General features: G+C 49.3%; 1 protein-coding gene across 1 annotated transcript; it reads left to right on the top strand.

Moving 5' to 3' along the window:
- WDTC1 (WD and tetratricopeptide repeats 1) lies at nucleotides 1–23,491 on the top strand. Its single transcript, XM_026043353.1, has 16 exons — nucleotides 1–57; nucleotides 4,708–4,849; nucleotides 6,526–6,609; nucleotides 7,575–7,621; nucleotides 8,607–8,718; nucleotides 9,150–9,337; nucleotides 10,171–10,353; nucleotides 10,664–10,758; nucleotides 11,853–11,968; nucleotides 13,110–13,185; nucleotides 14,456–14,552; nucleotides 15,726–15,899; nucleotides 19,020–19,255; nucleotides 19,630–19,798; nucleotides 20,125–20,317; nucleotides 20,457–23,491. Exons 2-16 carry the CDS (start codon nucleotides 4,802–4,804, stop codon nucleotides 20,652–20,654), a joined length of 2,016 nt encoding a protein of 671 aa, XP_025899138.1. The 5' UTR covers nucleotides 1–57; nucleotides 4,708–4,801; the 3' UTR covers nucleotides 20,655–23,491.
- The last annotated feature ends 1,764 nt before the right edge of the window (nucleotides 23,492–25,255 follow it).

Here is a 25,255-nt window from a genome sequence, read left to right as displayed (position 1 = left end):
GCCGCGCGGGCATGGAGCCTCGCAACTTGCAGCGCCCCTAGCCGGCAGGCCTGACAGGTAACGGTGCCCCGGGCCGGGCGGCCCCTGCCCGCCCGCGCGGCGTCCCGTGCTCCCGGGCACTCATCCCCTTCCCTGTCGGTGTTTCCCCGCCTCGGGCGAGCCCACCGCCTTCCCTGTCAGGCGTCCCCTCCCTCCTACCCCCGCTTATCTCCGCCGGTGCCCCCCCTTGCCCAGCCCCTCGTCCCGCTTTTCCCCAGCGCCGTGGCCGATCCCTGCCGCGGGCTCCGCTCGTGCCCTTTGGCTTGTCCCCTTCCCGCGGCCACGCTCGTGGCCCTCCCGCGCTCCGGAGGGCAGGAGCTGTCGCCGGCCGGGACAGGGCCCCTTTGCTCGGAGGGCGGCCGCCCCTCGCGCCCCCGGTCAGTGTCTGCTGCCCCCGGGGCGCCTCGCGGTCCTGGGTGTCCGGTGATCCCTGTCCATACGCTCTGTGGGACGCGGCACCGTTTCCCTGGCATTGATGTCCCTCCGGGGTGACTCTCTTGGATCGCAGACCCTGCGTCTTCTCCGGCCACCCCATCCCAGCAGAACCGCCTCCTTCCTCTCCAGGTGCTGACCCGGCTGTCCTAGGAGCGACTGCTTCAGCTCTAGGAAAACCTTGTTCCTAGGTGTCTGTTCCCAACCAGGCCCCTTCTCCTGATTCTCTTAGGTTTGCTAACACTATATGTGTTTATTTTGACCTGTGACCTCTTGGACAGTTGGACTGAAAAGGACAGTAGGGAAAGTAATGTGCTGAGGGACTGAGTTGGGCCCCAGGTGCTGCACGGATGAAGGAATTCACGGATGTTTAGGGGAAGGGATCGCGTTGGATCACGTGCCTGCAGAGCCTTGTGCTGTGTGAGGTGCTGCTTCCTCACTGACCTTGAGTTCAGGGGCCAAGAAACACATCCGAACGCTTGGCAGTTGCGCTGCCAGCTTCACCGATGGCTCCTGCTGCTCCGTGGAGATTCCCGGTGCCGAGGGAGCTTTTCCCAGGGGTGGAGGCTCCGAGGTCCGGGCTGTGGAAGCGCCGCTCCGCAGAGCAGCTCTCCGTGCCGCTGATTGACTGCGTGCGTAAGCGCGGGGCCCACGCGTATGCGCGCGTAGGTGGTCCCGCGAGGAGGAAACTCATTCATGCCGAGCTAGTGGGGCTAGCTTAACATTCATCCTGGCTAGTGGGGCTGCTTAACAAAAAAAAAAAGGGCAGAATTGTTTGCTTTACGAGCGCCGAGGCTTTGTTTCCAGGCTTGCAGCGAGGGCTCTGGGAAAATCAGGAGAGCTGGCTGGGAAAAGCAAGAGACCCTGGTACTCCCCGCCGTACCCTGAAGCACTCTTTGAAGGAGAACTTTTCATGAAGCTGAAGGGGCTCCTAAGTTACTGTCAGTGTCAATAGTGCCTAGCGGATTTTGAGGCCGCAACCTGTAGAAATCTGGGATTTGTTAATTTTTGACTGCAAATTTAAAGGGCAAATATTGCGAAAGCTGCTTTTTCTGCCTCTGGAGCAGTGTGCTGCCGGAACAGAAGAGCTGGGGAAGCGAGCTAGAGCTCAGAGAGCTAGAAGCACAGGTGAGATGGCCACCTTTGCGCTTCAGGTGGGTTTTCTGAGATGGGCTTTCCGTGAATGAGGTGGAAGCGGTGGTGGTGGCCCTGAATTTGCAGTCCTGCATGGTGTTGCAGATAAGTTTGGAACAGCAAGGGACAAGGGGAGTCTTGGAATGTGGCACAGGGGCTCTTCTAAAGTGTGATGGAGAGGTGTGTTCCAGTGTCATCTGCTAAATGACTGAAAAAAAAGGTCATCTCTTATACATAGCCAGAGTGAAGCTGCTTATGAGACCACCGCCTGTAGCAAAGGTGCAGATTTATCTCAAACTGTTCCTTGTCGCTGAGACTTAATCATCTCACTTCACGAGTTGGCTTTGCTGCTCGCCAAGCTCTTTGCTGCTGTAGCTGCTCACTGCTGAATTCCCGTAGAGCAACCAAGAGCAGCAACACGAGAGCAAGAAAGGCTCCTAGCATCTCCTTTAACCAGTGTGCAACACTGAGCCACCAAACCGAGCTCCCTCTAGGCGAAAGGCGCAGCTTACCCTCATGCGTTCCCGTTTGAGCACTTTGTTCCAAGCCACTCATTCTTTTAACAGTCAAATGCTAAAACCATGAGTCGTCCTCTCGGGTTTACGAGCCGCTGAATAACTTGTTAGCATAGAGCCTTAGATGCTGGTATTTGTTGGATTGTTTAAAGATTGAATGTATTTTGTTTTAATCTCTGGTTTTGGCCCTTTGGTTGGTGACAGTGCAGTATTTTGTGGGTGAGTTACTTGACTTTAGTCTTTAAGAAATAAAGTTAATATCATGTTAAGACCTGCAGAACAAGATTTTGTTAGGACACCTGTGAGTTATTTTAGCTGGCAATGACCTGTCCAGTGGGTTGAGAAGCTCCACGACACATTCCTAATTCTAAAAGTCAGCCTGGCCTCACAGAGGTGGCAAACTCTGCATTCCCACAACAAATGTCCACTTTGGAAGTCCTGGATATGTCAGATCTCGTGGCAGAAGAGAAAGGAATTGTAGATGGGACTTAGATGGAGAGCAAGTGACTTTAGGGCTCTCGTAAGGAGCAGTTTTGTCGTAACTGTCTGTCTTTACAGTCTCTGTAAAGCCCTTGCATTGCAGGAAAGGAGAGGTTTTCTTGCAAGGTAGTCACTGAAAGGAAAGGAGCTGCTTGGAAACGGCAAGGACAGGAGATGGGAGATTTGACAGAAGTTCTTTCAGGGGCCTTAGGAGAGCAACAGGTCGGTTATCGATGGGTAGGTGCCTGCTTGGCTGCACCTTGGTAGCCTGCCCATCTGGGGTCTTGAGACTGAAAGAAACTAAACTGCTCTTAAAAAGGAAAATGAGATGCCTTTCTGGTGAGGAAGGGGAATGGGTGATTGGGGGAGAGGAAAGCACACAAGGAACCACCCGGCCCTCCCGTTTGTGCCGGAGCTGCCCTCGTGCCCGGCGTTTGTTAGGACCTGCCCGTTCTGCTTCGGGTGCTCGTGAGATAAAAGACGGCCTTTTGCTGCTTGCTGTTGGGTTATTCTTAAAGGCAGTTGTTGTTATTTTTGTTCTTGTGCCTACGTGATTTGTTATTCTGCCTACATAAACAGGCCAAACGACAACAGTGGTAAGCTGGCCCGCAAAAGCAGAGGATAGGTATCAAAATCTGATAGTTTAATCATCCTACTACAAGGATTGGTGTGAAATATTGATGAGTAGAGGCATTCGCAGTGCTGCCGCTTGCCGTGAAGCTGGGAGCGGACCAGGTATTACCTAACAGGAGGGTGAGTAAGGTTAAGGGCACTTAAAACACGAGGTGCCTTCCTGGGCATGCCTGAGAACTCCTTGCGAGTAGAAGAAATGTGGATTAAAGACATACGTGACAGCAAATGCGTAAATAAATGCATGCCGGCTCTGGTGGCAAGGACAATTTCAGGCTGGTAGGTGACCCGGGTTGTGCAGGAGCCGAATCCTTCAGCTTACCGGGTATTTCTGCTGCCAGAGCTGGAGTTGGGCTGGGGTGAATTTGGCCTGCAGGGCTTATGTTGGGGACAAACTAACCCTTACGGCAGGAAGGCCGCGTTGTGCTTGGGCTGAGCAGCTGGGCCCCTCTCGGGTGGGCTGGGAAACGGAGCTCGGAAATGTTCTTGTTTCCGTGAATCAGCATTTCCCTTGGCCCAAAGAGGAGCCTTGTGAAAATTGGGGCCTCTTCTGCTTGTGGGTGCTTGTTAGTGAGGACCGAAAGCTACTCGCTTATGCAGGCCAAAAATGGATATTTAAGATACAAGTTCTCTTTAAAGTGATTTCTAGGGCTGTCCAAGTAGGATAGTGCCTGGTCTGTGGTGTGTAAATGGGGTGAATGGCACCATTTTTTAGGGTAACTGGTGCTTTCCTGGGCAGCTAGTTGGCAGAAACACTTGGCAACCTGGCAGATTTTTTTTATCAGAGTAACTTTGAAGGGTCTCAATGATCCCGTGTAATGCATGAAATGCAGAACTGGGTTAGCAATGTGGAAAATGCAAATTTTTCTTGGAAATGCAGATTTAAAAGATGTGTTTTCTATTGCTGATTTAATCAGGCGTTCAGATGATAGTGTTGCTTGATAGGTGGCTGCTATGATCTCTAGGAGCTTGTGCTCTTTTAGTTATCGCGTTTGGCTGATGACCAAATGTGGTAAATGAATCTCTCGTGCTCAGCTGCAAACCTTTTTAGCGCTTGTCTGAAGAGATGGCCAAAAAGGTATCCGTGTCACCAAGACTGTCCGTGTCGTTGCGTGTGTTCGTTTTGGAAAAGTGAGATCGCATTCAAGTGGTTGCAAGTGTAAAGGGGCAAGAAAGGCAGTGGGGAAGGATGTGGTCCTGGAAGTGCAAGTTCTCTGTGGGTTTGGAATTGCTTTTTGTGCACACCTGGAATCCTGAGGTTCCTTCCACGTTTGTTTGTGAACTGGGATGGCTTGAGTCATCCTTCCTTCCCTCCTGTATGGACGCTTCCCATTCCTGAATTTCTTGAAAGGCCTTTGTACGAACCTCGTTCATTTTTTGAAAAAAAAAAAAAAAAAAGTGCTTATCTTGTATATAGATAGCCAAATAATGTTTGAATGCTAGATTTGTTCACTCTTTTTTTTTTTTGGACCTGCAGGTAATTAAATGCCCTTACTGTGGATCTCTTCTCTGTTGGCAAACCCGGTTGCCGTCTTCCCTTAGCTTCTTTTCCTCTGCCCCACTGGAAGAAGATGGCAAAAGTAAACATTACTCGAGACATCATCCACAGGCAGATCAAGGTATGTGCTAAGCAAGTGTTCTCCCGTGTTGGGTGGAGAGCGGGTAGAGAATTGGTGTCACGCCAGGTCAGGAAATAGTCAGACTATTTCCTTTCACTTCTGAAGAGTTCTCTGCTGCTCAGATATTGATAAGCTGTGTAAAAAACTTAAGAGAACAGATGTGTAGGACCTATTGCCCTCATTAGTGCAGAGCTGGAATGAGCTTACAGCAGGACAAGAGCCCGGTCCTTTTCCCTAGCAGGAACGCGTCTTGATGGTTTGACATCAGCAGGTCTCTTCCTTTAGATGAAAAAGTTGGAGAGAGAAATCTGTCGACTTGTGTTTTTGGTGGTGCAAAGGACTCTTAACTAGCTTTCCTCATGAGTTTTCTGTCTACTTTGCATTTTCTTTCTTTCTGTGTGATCTTGCCATCAAAGATTGTCTGGCTGTAGTACAGCAAATGATTTTCGTCCCTCGCTCTCCCTTTCTTTTTTCCCCTTCTTTCCTTTGACTGGTATGTTTTGCTTCCCTTTGTGTGGGGGAAAAACTTCTACTGTGGTCAGATCAGTCATCTGATGGCTGCATTAATGAAATATCCCTTAATGTGAAAGGACTAGCTGCAGCAGGCACAATGGGCAATTATTACTGTGACTTGCAGACCTCAAATCGTTTGCAGCTTTGCCGGTAATCAGCGCTGCTGAAAGTGGCATGTTAGAGAATGCTGTCCATAAAATACGTAAAGGGGGATTAAGTTTGTAATGTAAGCTACTAAAAAAAAGCCTGTCTTGCTTTGTGTTGCTTCCCCCTACACCCCACCACCTTGTGTCCCTGTTTTGATTTCAAATAGCCTCTAGTATCTGGAGTTGATTATTTAATATTGGTCTGTAGAGCTATAGCTGCGTACACTCGTTCCCTGTGTCCGTTCTGTAACTACTAACATGGTCCTAGTCTCATAACTACAGTCTCTTGGCTGTTAATATTCTCATCTATAAATGGTGATAAACAAAGGCTTAAATAGGCTTTGTGTGACTGCTGCGTGGCAGTGGACAGGCCTGAGACCCAACCAGGTGTCCCAGGAAGGAACCTCCTCTGCTCGTTAGCTGTTCCATCCAAAATACGGCTTGCAATCCCTTCACTTCTGCCTCTGCAGTTGTCCTTCTTTCATCCAAGCCATCTGCTAATGCATCTGTGAACCCTGTAAGATCACAGGGGAAACAACTGTCCTGCTTTTCTTCACCTTCATTTGTCCTGACGTGCTTATGTGGCAGCTGTCCTCGTCCCCGAGGAGCAGGCCGTGCGGAGGCTCTGCAGCTACGCGCTCTCCTCCCTTCCTGCTGAAGCCAACCATCTTCAAGGATGCTACCCAGTTATGTCCCCCAGTGCTTGTGTTCTTGGTGGGAGTGGGCTCAGGGAACAGTGAGAATGTGCTAGGAATACTGGGATGCTGTATAGTGGCAGACTTTGCTCCTTCTGAAATCCTTCTTAGGGACAGAGGCAGGCATCCTCAAGCTCTTTTTATCTCCTGTTTCTGTCCAAAACCAGGCAGCTTATTTCTGTTTTGGAGTGAGCCTCTTTGGCAAAGGTTACAAACCCCTTAACCTGGATCTGATATGAAGGATACCCCCAATGTCTGGCAAGATCCTGGAGAAAATGTTTTGCGTGGTGTAGTCAGTGTGACCTGTGTTTGCTTTGTGCAGGAGAGAGGTGCACTAGGCTTTGAGCGCCACTATCACGTCACCGATCCCTTCATTCGCCGCCTGGGCCTGGAAGCAGAATTGCAGGTAAGGGGTCAATGCTTAAAGAACAAAAAGTGCTCCTTGTTCTGCAGCAAGCTGGAGCAAATACAGCATTGCATGGACTTCTTTCTCTTGTTTGGGGGAGAGGTATGCTGTTTAGTTGCTCCTCTCAACTGGATCAGAGACCGCAATATTTCAGCGTGATCCTGCGTGGGCTTTATGGGTTAATGCACCTACAGCAAAGCTTTTAACTGGTGTCACTGGTGTCTATCAACTAATCTCAACTGGAGTGTCCGAGCAAGGCAGACTGCTCTTAACTGTCAGCCAGTCAAAATATTCAGCTCAAACAGTGAAGACCGTAATGTCTCAAGCACCAGTTGTTGCGCTGCAATCTGATACAGCTTGAGAAGATCTTAAGATTGTCCTGGTTTGGGGGACACGAGTTCTTCTGTCCCCTTTTCAACCAAGTCTCCCGAATCAAGTGCTCTTCAGTGCCGTCCTAGTCTCTTCCTGTTACATTTATTAGCTATTTTGGGGAGGTACGATGCAGTCGCCCAGCAGCAAGGTGCTTTGAAAAGGGAGTTATCAAAAGTGCATTTTCCCTGCATTCCCAGAGAACCTGTACGTGTAATTTGTCAGTCTAGCCAAGGGCTTTTGAACAAAGTCACCTTCCTGTGCGCACAGTAGGATTTCACCAGTAGCCTCTGAGGCTGAACTGCCATTTCATTCAACACTACTTCTTTTTGTTTGTTTGTTTCATTTTTGCCTTTTCTCCCCCAAATGCTACAGCATGTCTTTCTTTTCTGGAGGTGCTTATCTGCCATGTGGGTGGGTGTTTTTTTTTTGTTTTTTTTTGTTTCTCCTTTTTCCCAGTGTTGGAATAAAAAGCTACTTGCATTGGAACAAGTTGTTATGTGTGGGGAGCTCACTGTGTCCTTGTCTCAGAACAGCCCTGTCTGATAAGTCTGAAGTTTGTGTAATACTTTCTTCCCCTTTTTTTTTTTCCTCAGGGTCACTCTGGGTGTGTCAACTGTCTAGAATGGAATGAAAAAGGAGAGTAAGTACATGCCTTGATTCAGGGGATCCGCAAACTGGTAAGCCAGGTTCTCCAAGAGTAAAGAGTAGAGGTCATTTTACCCTAAGCAACCCTCTCCTATTCCTAGTAAAATGAATACGGAATCAAGCCAAAGTTCAGGAGTTGGCACTTCAAAAGAGGTTTTATTTTGTTAGTATATCTAGATATTATTAGATGTGCCCCTTTAATGACTGCACAAGGGAAATAGACTAAGAGGTGGAGATTAAAGGCTGCTTCTTTTCTCTTAAGTGGTGTTACAGATTATAGTGAATCTTCGGGATTTGCCCAGTTGATTTGAAGGAACGTTTCCCTACTCCCTGTGCTGTTAAAGGCTTTTGCTGGGGGACAAATGCATAAGGGAGGGACGTAGAACATTCATCCCTCTTTACAACTCCAGAGGGAAAATAAGAGCTTTTTTGTTAATCAAGTGGAGTAAACAATGTCTGCATGAGAAATAACTGGATGGAAGGAAGATCCTGTAGTTCTTGACATACTTCCCTAAGACCCAAAGTCTGCTGCCTGATAATCTTCCAAATTGTTTGTTAGTGGAAGCTTCATGTACTTGAAAGTGAGCTCTGGCTCTAAGAAGTAAGTGAAACAGCTGATGGATGCAGATGTCAAATTCATTTGCTGCAGCAGAAGACAGATGTACAAGACAAACAACTCCTTGCAGTACCACAGATGCACCCTGCACTTAAAAATCTGTCTGGACTCACTGAATGGGGTCCGGCTTGGGACTGCTTGGGTCCAGGAATAGTTTGGCTTGGCTTCCAGGTGGATGTGGAAGCAGTTAACGCAGCCAGGCTAACGTGGAAAATGGAAGCCCTGGTTGTTGTTGTTGACCACATGTTCTCATCGTTTCCGTTGTGCCATCTGAACCTCTCATTGAAGACCACTCTTAAGAAACTGATTGTAGCGTGGAACAGGGGAACACAAACTGAAAATTCTCCTTGTCTCTGTCTTCTAGCTTGTTGGCCTCTGGATCTGATGATCAGCATACGATTGTCTGGGATCCTCTGCATCACAAGAAGCTCCTTTCTATGCACACAGGGCACACTGCAAATATCTTTTCTGTCAAGGTATGTGATTAGGAGGAATAAATGGCTAGCAGAAAATCAGCAGCTTAAGCAGCATGAGAATAGATCCCAGCTTAAATGTTGCTGGGAAGCTCTTTCTGTGCAAGGCATTTTCCCAAGGAAATAATTTAGTATTTCAAAGGTTAGGAGATACTGTATTAAATGTAATACTTATTCCTCTTAGTTTATGCTGCTCCTGGGCTTAGCTATTTACCTAGGTAAAACCAAAGAAAATGGTTGGAGCAAAAGAGGTTTGTTGAAATGGCAATTATTGTAATTTGTGACTCTGGAGTGTCCCATAGCATATGTGGGGGACATAGTGGAGCTTGCTTTCCTAAAGCAAGCTGCTTTATCTCTGAGCTGCCAGGAAGGACAGTGAGATGTGTAGAGCCTCAGCACTTTTCCAGTTTAAATGCCAAGTCTGTCTTCCACAGTTCTTGCCACATTCAGGGGATCGCATCCTCATCACGGGAGCTGCGGATTCCAAGGTGCACGTCCATGACTTGACTGTCAAGGAGACCATCCACATGTTTGGAGACCACACCAACAGGGTTAAGCGCATTGCCACGGCTCCCATGTGGCCCAACACCTTCTGGAGTGCAGCAGAAGATGGGCTCATCAGGTACAGGACGCTAGTTCTGTCCCAAAATGAACTGGATCAAGATCCATTGCACTATATGCCATGCATAGGCCTAATGAGAGTCTCTGCTAAGCAGGCTGGGGTACGTTGCCCAGTCTGCAAAGTCTCTATCCTAGGAGATGTCCAAAACCCAACAGGATGTAGTCCTGGGCAATCTGCTCTATGCTGACCCTGTCGGAGCAAGGAGCTATAGCCCAGGTGGCCTCCAGAAATCCCTTCCAATCCCAGTTATTCTGTGATTCTGTAAAGAGTTTAAGCTTGTCATTCTTTTTCCTGAAACTGTAAGGTTTTATCTTGAAATGTGAACTCCTTTGATAAACAGAGAGGCTGAGGAGAGTATTTTCCTCTGCTGAAAAGGGAGGCCAAGAGACGAATAGCCAAATCAAATGGGAGGAAGGCAGATATGAGTGTAGTTTCTCTCCAAAGTCTTTGAGACTAAAATGAGTAGGTGTTACCATCTGAATCTGTTCTGGTTTCCAACTAGATACTGTTTGTTAGGTCACAACTCAGAGTTTAAATTTGGAGCTTGAGTGAATCTGTGCACGTTACAGAGTTGTTTTTAGCAATTATGCTGATATTGAGACTCAGTGCATACTGAATTGAGGTGCTCCCAGTAACCCGTGACACAAATGGCTTTGTACTCAGTGTCATCTCTTTGTACACAAGCCAGACAGTTCAATGTAGGTTACCACTGAGCTATGTGAATGGGGTGTCTTGGGTCATTTTCAGTTTGGTCACCATGGAAAGCTGACCTCTCCCTTCCTGCTATTTCTGTTTTCTCATGACGTATTTCACCTGACTCTCTTCCCATACAGACAGTATGATCTGCGGGAGAACAGCAAACGTTCAGAAGTCCTAATAGACTTGACCGAGTATTGTGGGGAGCTGGTGGAGGCCAAATGTCTCACAGTCAACCCCCAAGATAACAACTACTTAGCCGTGGGGGCAAATGAGCCCTTCGTGCGGCTGTACGACATCCGCATGATCCACAACCACAGGTAATGGCAGCTGGCTCTTCTGGACCTCCTTGGCTGACACGAGTGGTGCAGAGACCTGTTAAAGGCTCTAGTGGGAAAGGGACATTGCAAGGAGTTCATGTGTCCCACGAGACAGTTCTCCCAAGTTTTCTCTCACCCACGCAATCTTTTTGATGCACCTAAGTGCTGTTGGGTAGCGTGCTGCAGGTTTGTGACTGCACAGTTGTCTAAGCGTGTGGCCTTGCCTTGTGTGTGAACAAGAAATATGAGGATGGATTAGGCTTCCAGCAGTTGAATGCTGTGTTTATAAGTTACTCTTCTTTCTGGCTAGAAAAAGCATGAAGCAGAGTCCTTCAGCTGGAGTGCACACGTTCTGCGACCGGCAGAAACCCCTCCCGGATGGTGCAGCTCAGTACTACGTGGCAGGTATGGGGACCTCTGCTGGGGGGTGACACATAGGACTTGAAAAATTAAATTGAAGACTAAAGAAACTGAATTTTCTGTCCATTGCACCAGAAACCACTGCTTGGAAGAGTTTTTTTCTAACACAACAATGTCTCATGGAATTGTAGATTCTCTCACTTTTATGCTCTCAATTCTTACTCGACTATGTTACCTACCCACATGGCCTGATTTGACAGTGGAATGTGTTGGTGAGCTGGCCTTACTCCTCCTCGTCTAGCATAAATGCCTTTTGTCAGCTTTATTGGAAAAAATCAAGGATTGGGTAATCCTTGGGGCTACAGACTTTCTTCTGGGACTGGTCCCATCAAGGCTGCTGTTTAAAATCTTTTTGGCACAGGAATCTTTTCGGAAGGAATCTTTTCCTTCATCCTGTAAAGGAAAAAGCAGATGCAGATCCTGGGCAACTTAGATGCCATTTTTCTACAGTACTTATTATTACTTTTTTCATCCCCCCGCTAAAAAAATGTTTGTTTTTTAAGTATCTTAGACCAGCATGTTCAGCAGACCAGTTCTGACAATCCTGCGTATGATGAGTCCCACTAGAGGATTTCTTAGGTCCCCTGAATTAGTCATGCGACACATTTCCAGACTGAAGCAAAAGAACCCTTGTGTGAGCTGAATATTTAGGAGGCTGAGTTTGGTTGTGTTAAGAGCTTTGTTAAGGAAACTTGATTAGAGGGTTGAAGATGCTGGTGCTTGCAGTTGGCCACAAATCATAGAAGCTGATACTTAGTGAATCCCTAAAATTGAGATTTGCTGGATTCTGCAAAGTTCAGTGTTAGTAAGCTAGCTAGAAACCAGTCTTCTGTTCATATGGAGATTGCATTGAAAAATGGTATCTAGAATTTGTGGAAAGACAGCTGTGTACATCTGAGTATTTCAGTGGCCCATGAAAGGATTTAATAAACGGCAGCAGGAAAGTGGAAAATCACTTAGGTGCCGGTATTTCATGACCTTGCTCTCTTAACAACCTCTTGTAAAGTGGAGCAGCTGGGATAGTACAAAGATGACAGTTACTAGTTACATTAATGTGTATGGACCTCTTCCATCCTCAGGGCACCTTCCAGTGAAACTTCCAGACTACAACAACCGGCTGAGAGTCCTGGTGGCCACGTACGTGACCTTCAGTCCTGATGGCACCGAGCTTTTAGTCAACATGGGAGGGGAGCAGGTAAGAAGACAGCTAAGGCTTGGCAGGAGGCTTCACACTGAGGTGTGTTTGTTGGGCCAGCGTATATTGTACATTCTTCAAAACAGGTATAGCAACTTCTCTCTGTGTGATTTGATTGATTTTTTTGAAGATTTCTTATTCATTCTGACTAAACGTCTCTTATTAGGGATTTAACTGTTGTGCTGCCACTGATTAAACCTGAACAACACTTTAGTCTGATTTTTGCAATTCACACTTCCTCTCTCTGAAGGAGCAAATAAGTGAAAATCTGGAACTGACCTTACCTGACCTAGAAAAGATATTGTAACTTATTCTTAAAACATCAAACTGCTTCTGTAATAGAATCTGGTAAATAAAGAACTTACAGAAGCAAAGGCCTTCACCTGGGGTATTGATTGCTTTAAATTTAAGCACTGGGTGATATCCATGGATCTTTTGTAAAGCCTGTCTGTGAAATGAGAATCCGCCTGACAGCACTAATCATCATGGATTAAGCAACAACTTTCCTTGTAGGCCAGTTACTCTGTGGTTGTCCCCTACACGTGTCTCTCGAAGTATGTTCATGCTCTTTGAGAGGGGGTACCGGGTTAGATGAATTGTGAATCTGTCAAATTTTATAGGAATATGTTTTTTAAATTAGGGCTTTGCAGGGTTGGTTTGAAGTTTCTCCACAAATCTTGACCTCTGCTAAGAGAAATCTTTGCATTGGTTTAGTAAGCTGCCCCTTTTCTGCCCATAAATATTTGTTTTGTATATAATTGTTGTGCTAATAGAGTAGTTGATATATTCTTTACTAGAATAGTTAATATATTGTTAGAGTTTAAGTTTTTTGAACAAATTGGTTCTGGTCAAGCCCATTCAAAGCTCTCTTGAGGATTTTGTTACCTCAGGAGAAATACAAGGCTTCTGTTTCTCAGTGTTGCTTTTCCTCCACCTAGTGCTGAAATGTAACGGGACACTGGTACTGCTGTTACCCAGTATGTGCATGTCCATAAAAAAGTTACCCAGTTAGAAACTGGAATATAGCAAATGATGAACATTGTGGGGAGCCGTGTACCCACCTGCCCTCCTTTTACTTCCATGACTTTGAAATCTGTTTTGGTCTCTCTCTTTTTTCTTGTCCTGTTTCTTTATGTTTTAGGTCTATTTGTTTGACCTAACTTACAAACAGCGACCGTACACTTTTCTTCTCCCAAAGAAGTGCCATACTTCAGGGGGTAAGTGTGATGCCATCATGAAAGTTAGTGGAAGACAGAGAAACGTAGAATGGATCTGTTATCCCCTTATACACCCACTAGGGAGGAGAAGAATCCATTCCCTAGCCAAAGACTCTGATCTAGAACTAATCTCCCTTCTAGTGACAGGACAGTTGCAACAAAAAGTCATCTCTTTGATAAATAATAAAAAGGCTCCTCGATTTCTTGGCCGTGTTTCTTACAGGCCTGTTCATACACAGATAGGGTGGACAGTAAGTGCTGAATTTCCAGAGCCATATCCTGGAGGCAGGGGCTCCTCTTATCAGGGAGCATTCCCAGCCCAGCGCCTTCCCTTTCCTCGGAGCGCTGTCTGGCCAAGTTTGATCTGTGTCCTCAGCACGACTTGGGCCTTAATCTAAAGCTCACGTCTTGGTAGCAAATAGACTCCCAGCCCTGCTTGTCTTTCTCTTCTGTCTTGAATGCACGGGGTGATCCTCACCGAGGTGTGTGGTGAGGTCACGCTTTGGAACCAGGGTGGAGTTTGAGCAGGCTCACACAGTACAGTTGCAGCAAATGCTCCGTGCTGCCAGGAACAGAAAGTGTGGGCAAAAGCTGTGGAAAAGGTGGCCTCTGAATGAAGGATGTGCTTCACGTGTATGCGTGTCACTGCACGCTTAATCTTCCGCACAGTTCTGAAGCCTGGTTGGACCTTGTCCCCAATTTCCCAGCTCCAAAACGCCTCCAGGAACACTCCTAGCTGCAGTGTAAATGCAGGGCAGTTTGTAAAACCTGAAGCCAAATGCTTTCTATAGAAACGGCAGCGGATGCAGCTATATGATATGACCTTCAGCAGATTAGCTTAGAACTGCCCTTTAAGCTGTAGTTACAAAAAATAAAAATTCTAGAATTCCTACATTGAATTCCTAGATTGAAATGTTCAACAGTTTATCTCCATGATGCTTTGTTTTGATGCATTTGGAAAAAAATGCAAAGATATATAAAAGCATCTTAATTTCCAAAACTGCAGTTTTAAATGCGAGTTTTAAAAGCTGCAGTTTTAAATGGCCAAAGTCAATCAGCCAGGTACGCAGCTGATTCAGGCCTAGGTTCAGTCTGGAGGCATTTTCATTCAAACTGCCATCTGTGTGTGTATGTGTATAGTTCTTTGTGTCTGTTTTATTGTTTCCAGAGTAAAACTCCAAAACTTCAGAGGTTTGTTTGTTTAACTTACATTGATCGACCGCATGGTCTGATCCTTGTTTTGGTCCTTTTCCTCCTTCCTAACCTGCAGAAGTGCAGAACGGAAAAACCGCAACGAATGGAGTGTCAAATGGCATCCACCTGCACAGCAACGGCTTCCGCTTGTCTGAAGGAAGAGGACATGGGAGGTAAGAGGATAAATCTGCCCAACCGAAAGTCCTGTGGCTTCGCTCGCAGTCTCTTCCTCTTGCTGAGGTTAGCTGCTGCCAAACAGGGTGTGAAATGCAAGGCTGCTTGCTGTGTTGACTTGGTTATCAAGGGGTCTTTGTCCTAGGGGCTGACTTAGTGAGGTAAGTGCTGGTGAGTGAGCTATGATCAAGAGTCAGATCAGGCAACGGCGTCCTGGCTAAAATGCTGTCCATTAAGATTTGTCCCTTTTTTCGATTGTGTCAGCAGTAATTCACCATAAAGTGACTTTTCAGACCTGGAAACAAGGTCTTTTTTAGTTGCCCTAAGCGGTTCTTAACTTCCTGACCTGCAGGGGCTGTGTGGAGGCTGTCACATACCAAGAGCTCGTCTTTCTCTTGCTGTTTGTTGGGCTCCTGCCTGCTGCAAACTGAACTGGAGCCACCAAAATTGCTTTGTGCTAATGACACTGGAGTAATTGCTCTCACAGTCTGCGTTTGAGCAGGGAATGGGTGGAGAGGCCTCTTCCGCTGCCTCTGCGCTCTGCTGCTTTTATTCTTTATGAGCTAAATGCAGCTGGGGGCGAAGCAGAAGCAGACTTTGCAGCACATCTTGCTGGCTGGTTTTCCTCCAGCTGATGAGACATGGTTAACAGTCAAGACACAGTTACTTAATGCCATATATGGGTAGTCTAGGTTCCACCAAAGTGGCTTTGCTGAATATTTTCAGCTTGTTTCCTCTAGGTGGCCCCTCCATCAAGGCAGCAGAGCTGCGAGTGGAATTTCGGCTGCCTTCGCCTGAGCCCTGCGCAGCCCTGGGAGCTCAGATGCTTCATTTCCTTCCGAATTTGCTTTCAGTTACGCATTGCTGAAACAGGATTGGAAATGTTGTTTATGCTGTCAAAGCAAAGTGTGCTGGTGAAGTTTGAAGGATTAGGTACTTAGGCTACTCACTGTTCAATTTGAGTTAAAAAAAAAAAAAAATGGTCCTAAGGAAACCTTTACCTGAGTAACTGAATAACCTGTTTTTTAGCAGGAAAGTCTCTTCTGCCCTTTCAGAAACTTCTGGTATTGGCCGTGGAATCTGCCATGTTAGGGCCAAACCCTTTGGATATTTAGCTGAACTGGAATGTGAACGCATGAGACTTGACTGCTCCTTTCCTTGTGCCCCTTCAGTCCCCAGGTTGAGCTGCCTCCCTACCTGGAGAGAATCAAGCAGCAAGCCAACGAGGCCTTTGCCTGTCAGCAGTGGACTCAAGCCATCCAGCTGTACAGCAGAGCAATCCAGAAAGCCCCCAACAACGCCATGCTGTATGGAAACAGAGCTGCTGCCTACATGAAGCGCAAATGGTAAAGCAGCAGAGCAGGGGGGGGATGCAGTGCCAGAGAGCTTCGTGTCCCTGCTGCTCTCTGCCTCCTGGGTACCCCAGGTGGCTCTTGTCCCCTGCGAGGCACCTGGCTCCACTGCGTGCCAAGCAGGGTTGGCGTTTGGTGTGAAGCTGTAAGTGGGTCACCCCGAGCACAGAATAAGTGGGTTGCACAGCAGTGTGGGGTGGAGAACCGTGGCCACCGATGCCACATAGACAAGCACAGCTGGTTGTAGCTCCTCACTTTGCCCACTGGTGTGCCGAATAATGCCCTGGTCCTTTGCAGTTCAAAAAGAAACCACAAATCCTCCTCTGAGCGATAACATGGAGTGTCTGCGGGGTGCCTCTTTTTTTCTGCTTACTTCTGGCCTGCATGAGAGTGTGTCCCCAAATCTGCTGTTAAAGGATGAGCTCGTTGTTACTGTGCTCCCTAATTCATATCTCATGATCTAAGGTTATTGTAGGACTGCTTGGATCTGCTTTGGTTGCTGCTTGAACCTAGTGACTAGTGTTTGAGCTAAAGACAGATGTGACATAGTGGTTCCTGTGTTATTGCAGCTTACCCATAGTCTGATCAACTGGAAACAAACCTTCCTGATGGGTCTGGTGAGGTGGCAACTTGTGCCTCAGAGTCTGGAGGGGCTTCTGTCGTGGTGGTTGTGAAATACGCTGTTTGTCACTGCGGTAGCTAATGTCTTCTCTGACCAGTAGTCACAGCTGCCTCTGCAAGATACAGCCGAGCTATTTTAGTATCTGTCCCCTTGAGCAGAGTAAGACTGAGTAACATGACTTACCATTAAGATATTTAAAATAGCTGTGGTCCTTCATCTACGTTTGCTTTGTGAGGATATCCTGCTTGTGTCCCTGCTGCAGTCCCCAGTATGAATTCTCCCATCTTCTTGCCAAGACAAAGAGCAGCCAGCAGTTGCTGTGGCTGTTGGTAACTGGCCTACTGGCTGTTTTGCAATAGCAGGGATTTGGGAGCTGCCTCAAAAAGACCTCAGTGTTCAGAGGGGAAAGAACAATAGGGTGGGATTAAGGAATGGAAGATAGAAGCTGCGTGCTGATCTTATGAGGGACTTTTTTCTTACAGGAGTCATTTTTCCCAAAGGATGTTGGCAGATCTGAAAGTAAACTGCTCCTTTCTGAGTGTCAACTAGTGCTTGCTACAGTTTTCTGTAGCTGGCGGATGTGAAAATGTATTCATGATGGATTTCTGTGGCTTGTGATGATTAGAATCAGTACTCGGTACTAAGCTAGGATCGTTTCAGGAATAGAAAAGATGGGGCATTTTTCTGCAAGAAACAGCTACTGATATTTGGCAGGTGAGGCCTGGGATGTCACAGCATTGAAAGCAGCTGGACTGTGACCCATGTTAAACCACACTGTGTCTCTAAGGTGCCCTTCACCTCAAGGTATCAGCAAGGCCACCCTGTAGAACTCTGCAGGTCCCTTTGGCCTCATCTCTGAACAGCAGCCCGAGCTAGAAAGAGGAAGGTCTGTAATTCCATAATGTCCCCTTCCTTGCTCCCCTCAGTTTGCTGCCCTGCTCTGTCCTCTTAGAATCTGGTCGTAAGAGCCACCTGCATCACTGTCCACCCGCTTTCCGTGCTCTGTATTGACATCGCTTCGGCTGACGACTGGTCAGAGCCTTTGTGCCCGGGGCAAAGCTGCGCTGTGGGAGAAGGCAGCAGCTGCCCCACATCTCCCTGTGTGAGTTTCCACCCCTGGCTGCAGGGCTGCCCGACTAGTTGGGATTGAAGGATTGTCTCTGCGTGGCAAAGTGGCTCATGAGCCAGCCAGCTCTAAGGGATACGAGATACCCCCTTTGTCACCGTAACAGGCACCTTGCGCTGCCTATTCAAGTCGCCTGCTGCTGTGCATCAGCCTCCTGGCTCCCTCGTGACGCAGAGCTGGGGAGGGACACGGCCATCGAGCTGGGTTTCTTCTGCATTGCCGCTGACGTCATGGAGAAGCCACCTTCTGTACTGTGCTACTGAGCTGTAATTTGTGGCCAGTATCCACCCAGAGGAGCAAAAGAGCAGCGGGATGGATGGTTTGCAGCGGCTGCCTGTAGCACTGCTCAGCATGTAGCCTGTAGCTTTGAGCCTCCCTTTAATTAGTAGAGATACAGGGGTACCTGTCTCCTGACAAAGGCTCTGCAGGAGCAGAATCTCCCACCCGGTGGGAAGTGCGGGACAATTCGCCCACCTTGGGGCCATTGCGGATGACGGCAAAGCCAGAGCGTTTGGGTTACAGGTGTGAACCCTCGCCGTGATTTATTTATTGCCATCATCTGCAGACTTGGCACACTTGAGGCAGACTGTGCTGCGCCAAATCCCAGCCTGCAAACCCTGTCAAATCTTTCCTGCTTCCAGAGCTCAAGCTGAGGCGCTGTTATTCCTGCAGCCACGGAGCAGAGGGGAATCAAGCATCATCTCCAGTGACTCGAAATGGGTTATAAATATCAGCTATGGTACAAAGCTGATGTAACACTTAATTTTTAAGCCTTTATATATATTTTTTTTCCTAGAGAGGTGGGAAAAGGCTGCTGCTTTAGATCTGTGCCCACGGTCTGTGAAGCATGGTGCTCCTGTAGCTGCTTCTTGAAGGACTACGTGGTTAGGGGCAGGGAAAGGTGCTACCGCGCTGTGCGTCCACAAAGGGGCACGCGCGAGCTGCCGTGCTCGAGGAGGCCCCGCTCGCTTTGCAGGAGAGGCCTTGTGTCTGCTTGGCCAGAGGCCTTGTGCATCCTCCATCTTCAAAGGACTTCCCTAAACGCATTATGTCAGTGAGCTCTGCTCTGGAGGATTTAAAATGGCAGGTCAAGACTTGCCGGGCTGTGCTGTGCGCTCGCGTTCGGGGCTGCCGGTGCGCAGGGAAGGGGCTCTTTGTGGAGGTGTATTCAACAAGCTGCCCTTGCCCGGGTGGTGCCCCAGGACACAGCAAATGCTGTTAATGCGTCAACTTGCGGGTTGTCTGCTTGACTGGAGAGAGCTGCAAAGAGCAGACCTTGGGGTGAGATGAGGCGGGGGAATGGCGGCAGACACATCTTGTTCCTACCTGCACACTCTCTTTCACCTCTCCCTTTATTTTTTTCCAGGGATGGGGACCATTATGATGCGCTCCGAGACTGCTTGAAGGCCATATCCCTGAATCCGTGCCACCTGAAGGCACACTTCCGCCTTGCCCGCTGTCTTTTTGAACTCAAGTACGTGGCGGAAGCACTGGAGTGTCTGGATGACTTCAAGGGCAAGTTCCCAGAACAAGCACATAGCAGTGCCTGCGATGCACTGGACAGAGACATCAACGCAGCCCTCTTCTCCAAGAGCGATAATGGTGAGTCTCAGTGTTCAGGCAGGTCCTTCCCTATATAAATTTCACTAAAACCTCGTTTTCTTTTCTCCTTAACCCAATCCTGTGAAGTAAAGCTCAAACTTCTGAGAGAGACCCGCGGTTACTGTGCGCAGACACTGGCTTGAGCCTTTTATTGACTCGGGTTTGCTCCTGGTTCACTGTTGAGTGAGTGTATAAAGAAACCCCCTGTATCCAAGAGATAATCTGGAGGGAAGCTTGTTGTCTGAGCCCTGATCCCTGCTGAAACTGTCCTTAGCTCCTCTCTAAAGCTGGGAGGGGCCTCCTAGAGTGCTTTCTGTTTGCTTGGAGTGTGTTCCTGCCCAAATGGTGATGAAGGAAATCTGTTGTCCTTCCAGCTGAAGACAAGAAGGCGGGTGGCCCCATCCGGCTCCGAGCCACAGGTCGTAAGGCTTCGATCTCGGAGGATGAGATGGTGCTGAGGGAGCGCAGCTACGACTACAAGTTCCGATACTGTGGCCACTGTAACACTACTACAGACATCAAAGAGGCCAATTTCTTTGGCAGGTATGTTGATACAGTTGGTACTAGTTTGCGGGTTTAAATAAGATGACAGGAAATCTTTTTAGATGGCTGCATGGAGAGCAGGTTCAGTAGCCAATCTGCAGAGCCAATGGTTAGCCTAGGTTTGCAGGGGGAAAAAAAACACTTGAGATTGAAAAATACGGATTCTGGGGCTTGAGGGAAGCCACATGGAAAGCTTTCAGTTCATAAGCATGTGTGTGAGGGGTGGCAACGCACACCCTAGAGAAGCCAGCTGAGATTGTCACGCCTGCTCGAGACCAGCTTTGGCTCCGAGCTGTGTTCTCCAGGCTCTGCTCCTCTCCCCCTAGCAATGCACAGTACATAGTCAGTGGGTCGGACGACGGCTCCTTCTTCATCTGGGAGAAAGAAACCACGAATCTTGTTCGAGTGCTGCAGGGAGATGAGTCCATTGTGAATTGTCTCCAGCCTCATCCCAGTTACTGCTTCCTGGCCACCAGCGGCATTGACCCAGTTGTACGGCTGTGGAATCCCCGGCCAGAGGTAAGAGCCACGGCAAAAGGCTGCATCTTAAGATGTAACCCAGACCTGCCTTTCTGAGCCCTTGAGAGCTGCAGCAGCTGGAATAACCTTTTTGGTGCTCGTGCTGCCTTGCTGAGCTCTCCCCTCTCTTGTCTTGCAGAGTGAAACACTCAATGGCCGTGTGGTGGTAGACATGGAAGGTGCTTCCCAAGCCAACCAGAGACGAATGAATGCCGACCCGCTGGAGGTGATGTTGCTGAACATGGGGTACCGGATTACAGGACTGACGAGTGGCGGGGCTGGAGGCTCAGACGACGAAGACAGCTCAGAGGGGCAAGTCCAGTGCCGACCCAGCTAAAACAGAACCGCCTCTCCTTCCTCTAATTGTTTGGTTGAAAGGGAACCTAGTTTCCTTGGTCCTGAAGTTTCTCTGATGAATGACTGCACTGTTTCGCACTATGCACAGAGTAGGACAAGCTGGCAGGGGCAGGAGCGGCCGTCTCTGTAAACCACCACCGCCTCCACCACCTCCTCCTCCCGTCACACTACTGAGCAGCATGGCAGTGCAGTCCGGCATTTGCCTTTAGTGGAATTTAGTCCCGGCAGGGATCTTTGAGTTGTCTGTAAGCAGTGTAAGCTGGTGACTTTTTCCAGAGCTGCTGTATGACCTGGTACAGAGGGATGTTGCCTGCATTCGTGCATTTGCAGAGAGGATGTTAAATTCCTGAATAAAATACAAACCTAGGGCAGGGGTTATGGAATAATTTTACTGCAGTAATCTTGGTCTTGGAAGCTTGGCTTAGCCATTCTGCTGCCAGCCTGTGTAGGGGCCCTGGTTTAGGGTTTTTGGCCGTGAAACACCTGTTGTCCCATAACCCCTTCCTTCTGGCTTCCGTCTATACCATGTCCTCACCAGACGTATCTGTGTTGTGTTAGGGACTGGACATTGCCTGTTCTTGTCCCTGGGCATCTGTCTTAGTCGATGAATCAATGGAGGCACCGAGTATGTGCAGCTCAGCAGGGCAGGAGATGCTTGCCCAGCTCTGACACTTTTTTTTTTTTTTCTCCTGTAAATTACGAACTTGTGGAGAAAGGTGACAACAGTGGGAGGAGGTTTGATCAGAGGCCTAAGACTTAACATAGCTAAAGCTACTAGGAAAGGGGCTGGTAACAGCACTCTCCAGAGCTTCTCTCTATTGCCCAAAATGCGTGTAGCTCTGTCCACCTTCTTTATGCCACCTGCGCTGCAGCTGAGAATGTCGCCACCAGGTATCTCTTGCAACTGATGTTTGGAGCTTTTAGACAGCAGCTTCTTAGTGCAGCCAGCTGCTCTGTCTTGACCAAGATGGGCCTCCTCCGCCTCATTATTGGTGTAACATCTAATGGATTAGTGGTCCTCTCAGGAACCCTCCTTCCTCTTCCCGTGCCCTCCCTCCCTGATACTAGCTGCGAAGCCAGAAATGCACCTAGAAATGCAGCACTGACCTTCCATTTCTTCCCCTCCCATGTAACACGCAGCCCTGTTTTTCCCCTCTTGCAGTTGCCAAACACTAAATATCAAGTAGATCTTACACAGCTATGCTACAACCAGAGCTGAAGAGGTGGTTTTTTTTTTTTCTAGGACTATCAACTAAGACCAAAGAGCCCCTGGAGATCTTAACTGCTCTGCACTGTCTCTTATCTCTTACTGCTGAAGGTCTGAACATGCCAGCCGTGGTCCCAGGGGTGTCAGACGTGTGTGTGGGAGTGTGTGTGCGTGTGCTGCATTGGGGTTGTTCTTCCATGTGGTGCAATCTCTGGTCTTCCTGTCCCCGCTGTGGAAGGATGAGGCTGCCTTTCCTTCTCTGGCTGCCAGGCGGTGAGGAGAGACACTGCACAGTGCTGGCTCGTCGAGGTAGCGGCTTCCTCTCCCCTCCAAAACGCTCGCTGCGGTGGGGGAGCCTTGCACAAGAGAGGTCCCAGAGCCTCGTAGCAGGCAGCCTCTCTCCAAGGGTGCTATTCCTTGCCCGGAGGGACATCTCACCCCAGGACCGCAGCGGAGTGCTCGGGACCCGCCCTCCGCTCCCGAGCTGAAGCGTTCCGCCTGCTGCCCCGTGTGCAGGTGAAGCTGAGCCCGAGCAAGCGCCAGCGCTTGGGGGACGTGCCCCGCGCCGCCGAGGAGAGCGCGGCCACCCTCGTGCCCCGCCGACTGCGAGGCAGCCTCCCGTGCCGCCGTTGAAGCAGGTTTGCCCTCCACGCGCTCCTGCCGGAGCAGAGCTCTCCTGGACGGACAGTCACGTAGCCGCCGAGGGCGTTGGGGTCCGCCCGACACCTGTGTGGTGGATGTGGCCGCTTGCTCCGGTGCCCCCGTGCGTTGTGTGTGTCCTCCCGCCCCACACGTGCCCCGGCGCCCGAGGCTCTGCAGAACCCGGAGGCAACGGAGAATCCTTCTCACCTAGGGGGGCTTTTTGACGTGGTCTAGCCTTTGATTTTTGCTTAAGGCTTTCCTACTAGCCACCTCTCCCCCCTCCCCCTCCCAAACTTCTTTCAGCTTTTACTAGACAACACCTACAGACTGGTTTTTAAACCGCGAGTCTCCGGTTGGAAGCTCTGAAAGGAACAGCCCTCTCCCTCCCCGTTCACCCTTTGCTGTGGCAGCTATTTTTTTTGTTGTTTTTTTCCTCCTCGTGAGACAGTGCAGCTCTTTTACCTGCCAGTTGCAGCGTGAAAGCCTACCAGATTCCCTGCCTCTGCAGCGGATTGCTTTTTTTAATGGCTGCTTTGGATAAAATGATAAATAATAATGGGAGAGAAGGGGAGAGAAACGTTTCTCTGTCGCTAGCCCCTTTTCCCCTCGTTGTGGGCAGACTGCCTGCTTTGTTGCTTGTTAATGAGGAATTCGTATTTATTGGTGAAGGAAAAAAAACGTGCTGGGGAAGTAGGGAAAAAGATGTTGCTTTATTGACCTCTGCTGTTTACTTTGACCCCTCTTCAGGAAAGCTTCTTCCTGCTCTTTCTGATTAACTCTTTCTAGCCTGGGATATGCAGGGATGCCTCCTTTATTTTTGTATTTTAGCAATGGGCTCTCTGTTCGGAGACTCTAGGATTCTCTTCGTGTTGCAAAGACCATTGCTTCTAGCTTTTTCGAGTACTAAAGATGATCATCTCGTCAACTCTGCCCCTGCAGTCGTAGAGGTAACACACAAGCCTTACTGTCCTCATTAGAAGGAGCAGAAAACTTGTTTCTCTAGTCCCTGGAAGAGAAAGGGTTAAGCAATTAAACAAGTCTTTGTTCTAGTTCCTGGGTGGTGTCATTTTGTTTGTGGGACTGTTCTGGCTTTGGTTTTGGTAAGGGGGGATGAGGGGGACCTGGCCGGGCTGGATGGTGTCTGTGCACCACGCGCATCCTGGGGAAGGCAGAGTTGATGCATGTGCTTAAAGGAAGGATAGCAGGGGTGTCGTGAAGTTCGTTATTCCGAGATGTGTTATATTGAGCGGGGAGGAATGGAGGATGAACTGATGGAGGAAATGGAGATGAGCAGCGTGGCAGAAAACTGAGTGGGGAGAATAGCTTGTCCTTGGCTTTTTGTTCTTCTCCAGTCGTTCCTAGCCCTGCCAAGCAGAACCCAGGTGGCTCGGGCTGTGGGACAGACCCAAGGTCGCCTCCCCGAAGCCACCAGGCTATTGAAGGATTTTCTGAGATGTTTCTCTTGTTTGAAGTGTGGTGGACGTGAACGTTTAGACCCAGAGATGATCCCTTGTTAGAGGTTATCACCAGCTCGCTTTCTGCTGGAAAAGCTCCCAATACTTTCCTACCCTCCAAGGTGCAGAATTACCAGGCCTGAAGTCAGAGCCTGCTTATTTTCAGAATCCATTTGAACTGTTCTCAGAAATTCCCATTAGACACTTTTCAGCTGAAGGCCTTTTGAGGCTTCTCCACTTCAAATCCTGTGTGAGCTAAACTCTTGCTCTAAAAGACAGCTCTGCTCTAACAAAGCAATGTGCATCCACAGCTGGAACTGAGGATCAACTAACTAATTAGGTCAGATGTTGGGCTGGATGGCTGGACAAAAAAGGCAGCGCGGAAGGGGAAGCCGAGTGCTTGAACTGCGGGTGGAAACGATAAGAAGCGGCTCAGAAAACGTGCGTGTGGGGGGGTTATTTTTGCAACTTAGGCGAGGGAATAGGGTCGGAGGGGCAGGGGCGAGATGTGCCCTTGCAGATGGCGAGAGCAGCAGCGGGAGCCCGGCTGCCGAGACCGCTTCTCCCTGCGGTGCCGGCGGGGAGGCTGCCAAGGGCTCAAAATGGCTCCTGGCTGGGAGCAAAATGGCAGCGGGATGGCGGCGAGCTGCGGTGCGGAGCTCGGCCCTCGCCCGCCGCGCTGCTGCGGGCCCTGCCGCCCACGGGGAGCCCTTCTGGGGCTGCCAAGGCCCCTTTTTCCCCGGATTTGATAGCCGAGAGAGCTCCCGCCCCCCGCCTGCCTTTGGGGCTCTCCCAGCTCGTGCCCAGTGTCCCCCAGAAACCAGTGGTTTCCCTTGAAGCACCCTGTGGGTTGAATGCGTGTGGATGGGGAGGGAGAGATAAGGGAAGGCAGCAGCGAAGAGCTGGAGGTTGAAGCGGAGGGTGGCGTGGCCCGCGGCCGCCGGCAGCTCCGGCATCGACGGCGGCGACGCCTGGGGCTCGCGCCGAGCGAGCGGGGGCCGTGGCGGCGCAGCCGGCACCGAGCGCGGGGAAGGGGCGACGCAGACCGCCGGTGGCGCGGCCCGGCCTCACCCGCGGCAAGGCCGCCCGGGTGTCCTCCGTGCGCCGGTGCCTCGGTGACATTTCCAGGCGGCTCCTGCGCGGTGGTGCCGGGTTGTCAATGTCAGGAGGGGGAGGGGAGCCCTTCCTGGAGCCGTTCGGTCCTGGCACTGCCTGTGATGTTGGAGCTGTCACAACAGGGAAGGTTCCCAAGAAAGCCGCTTCCCGCGCGCGAGCTGG

The sequence above is a fragment of the Nothoprocta perdicaria genome, unplaced genomic scaffold (genome assembly GCF_003342845.1).
Source record: "Nothoprocta perdicaria isolate Ctin4 unplaced genomic scaffold, notPer1 scaffold_33, whole genome shotgun sequence".
Classification (NCBI taxonomy): domain Eukaryota; kingdom Metazoa; phylum Chordata; class Aves; order Tinamiformes; family Tinamidae; genus Nothoprocta; species Nothoprocta perdicaria.
The sequence above is the reverse complement of the archived record's forward strand: the minus strand, read 5'-3'. Positions and strand labels throughout refer to the sequence as shown.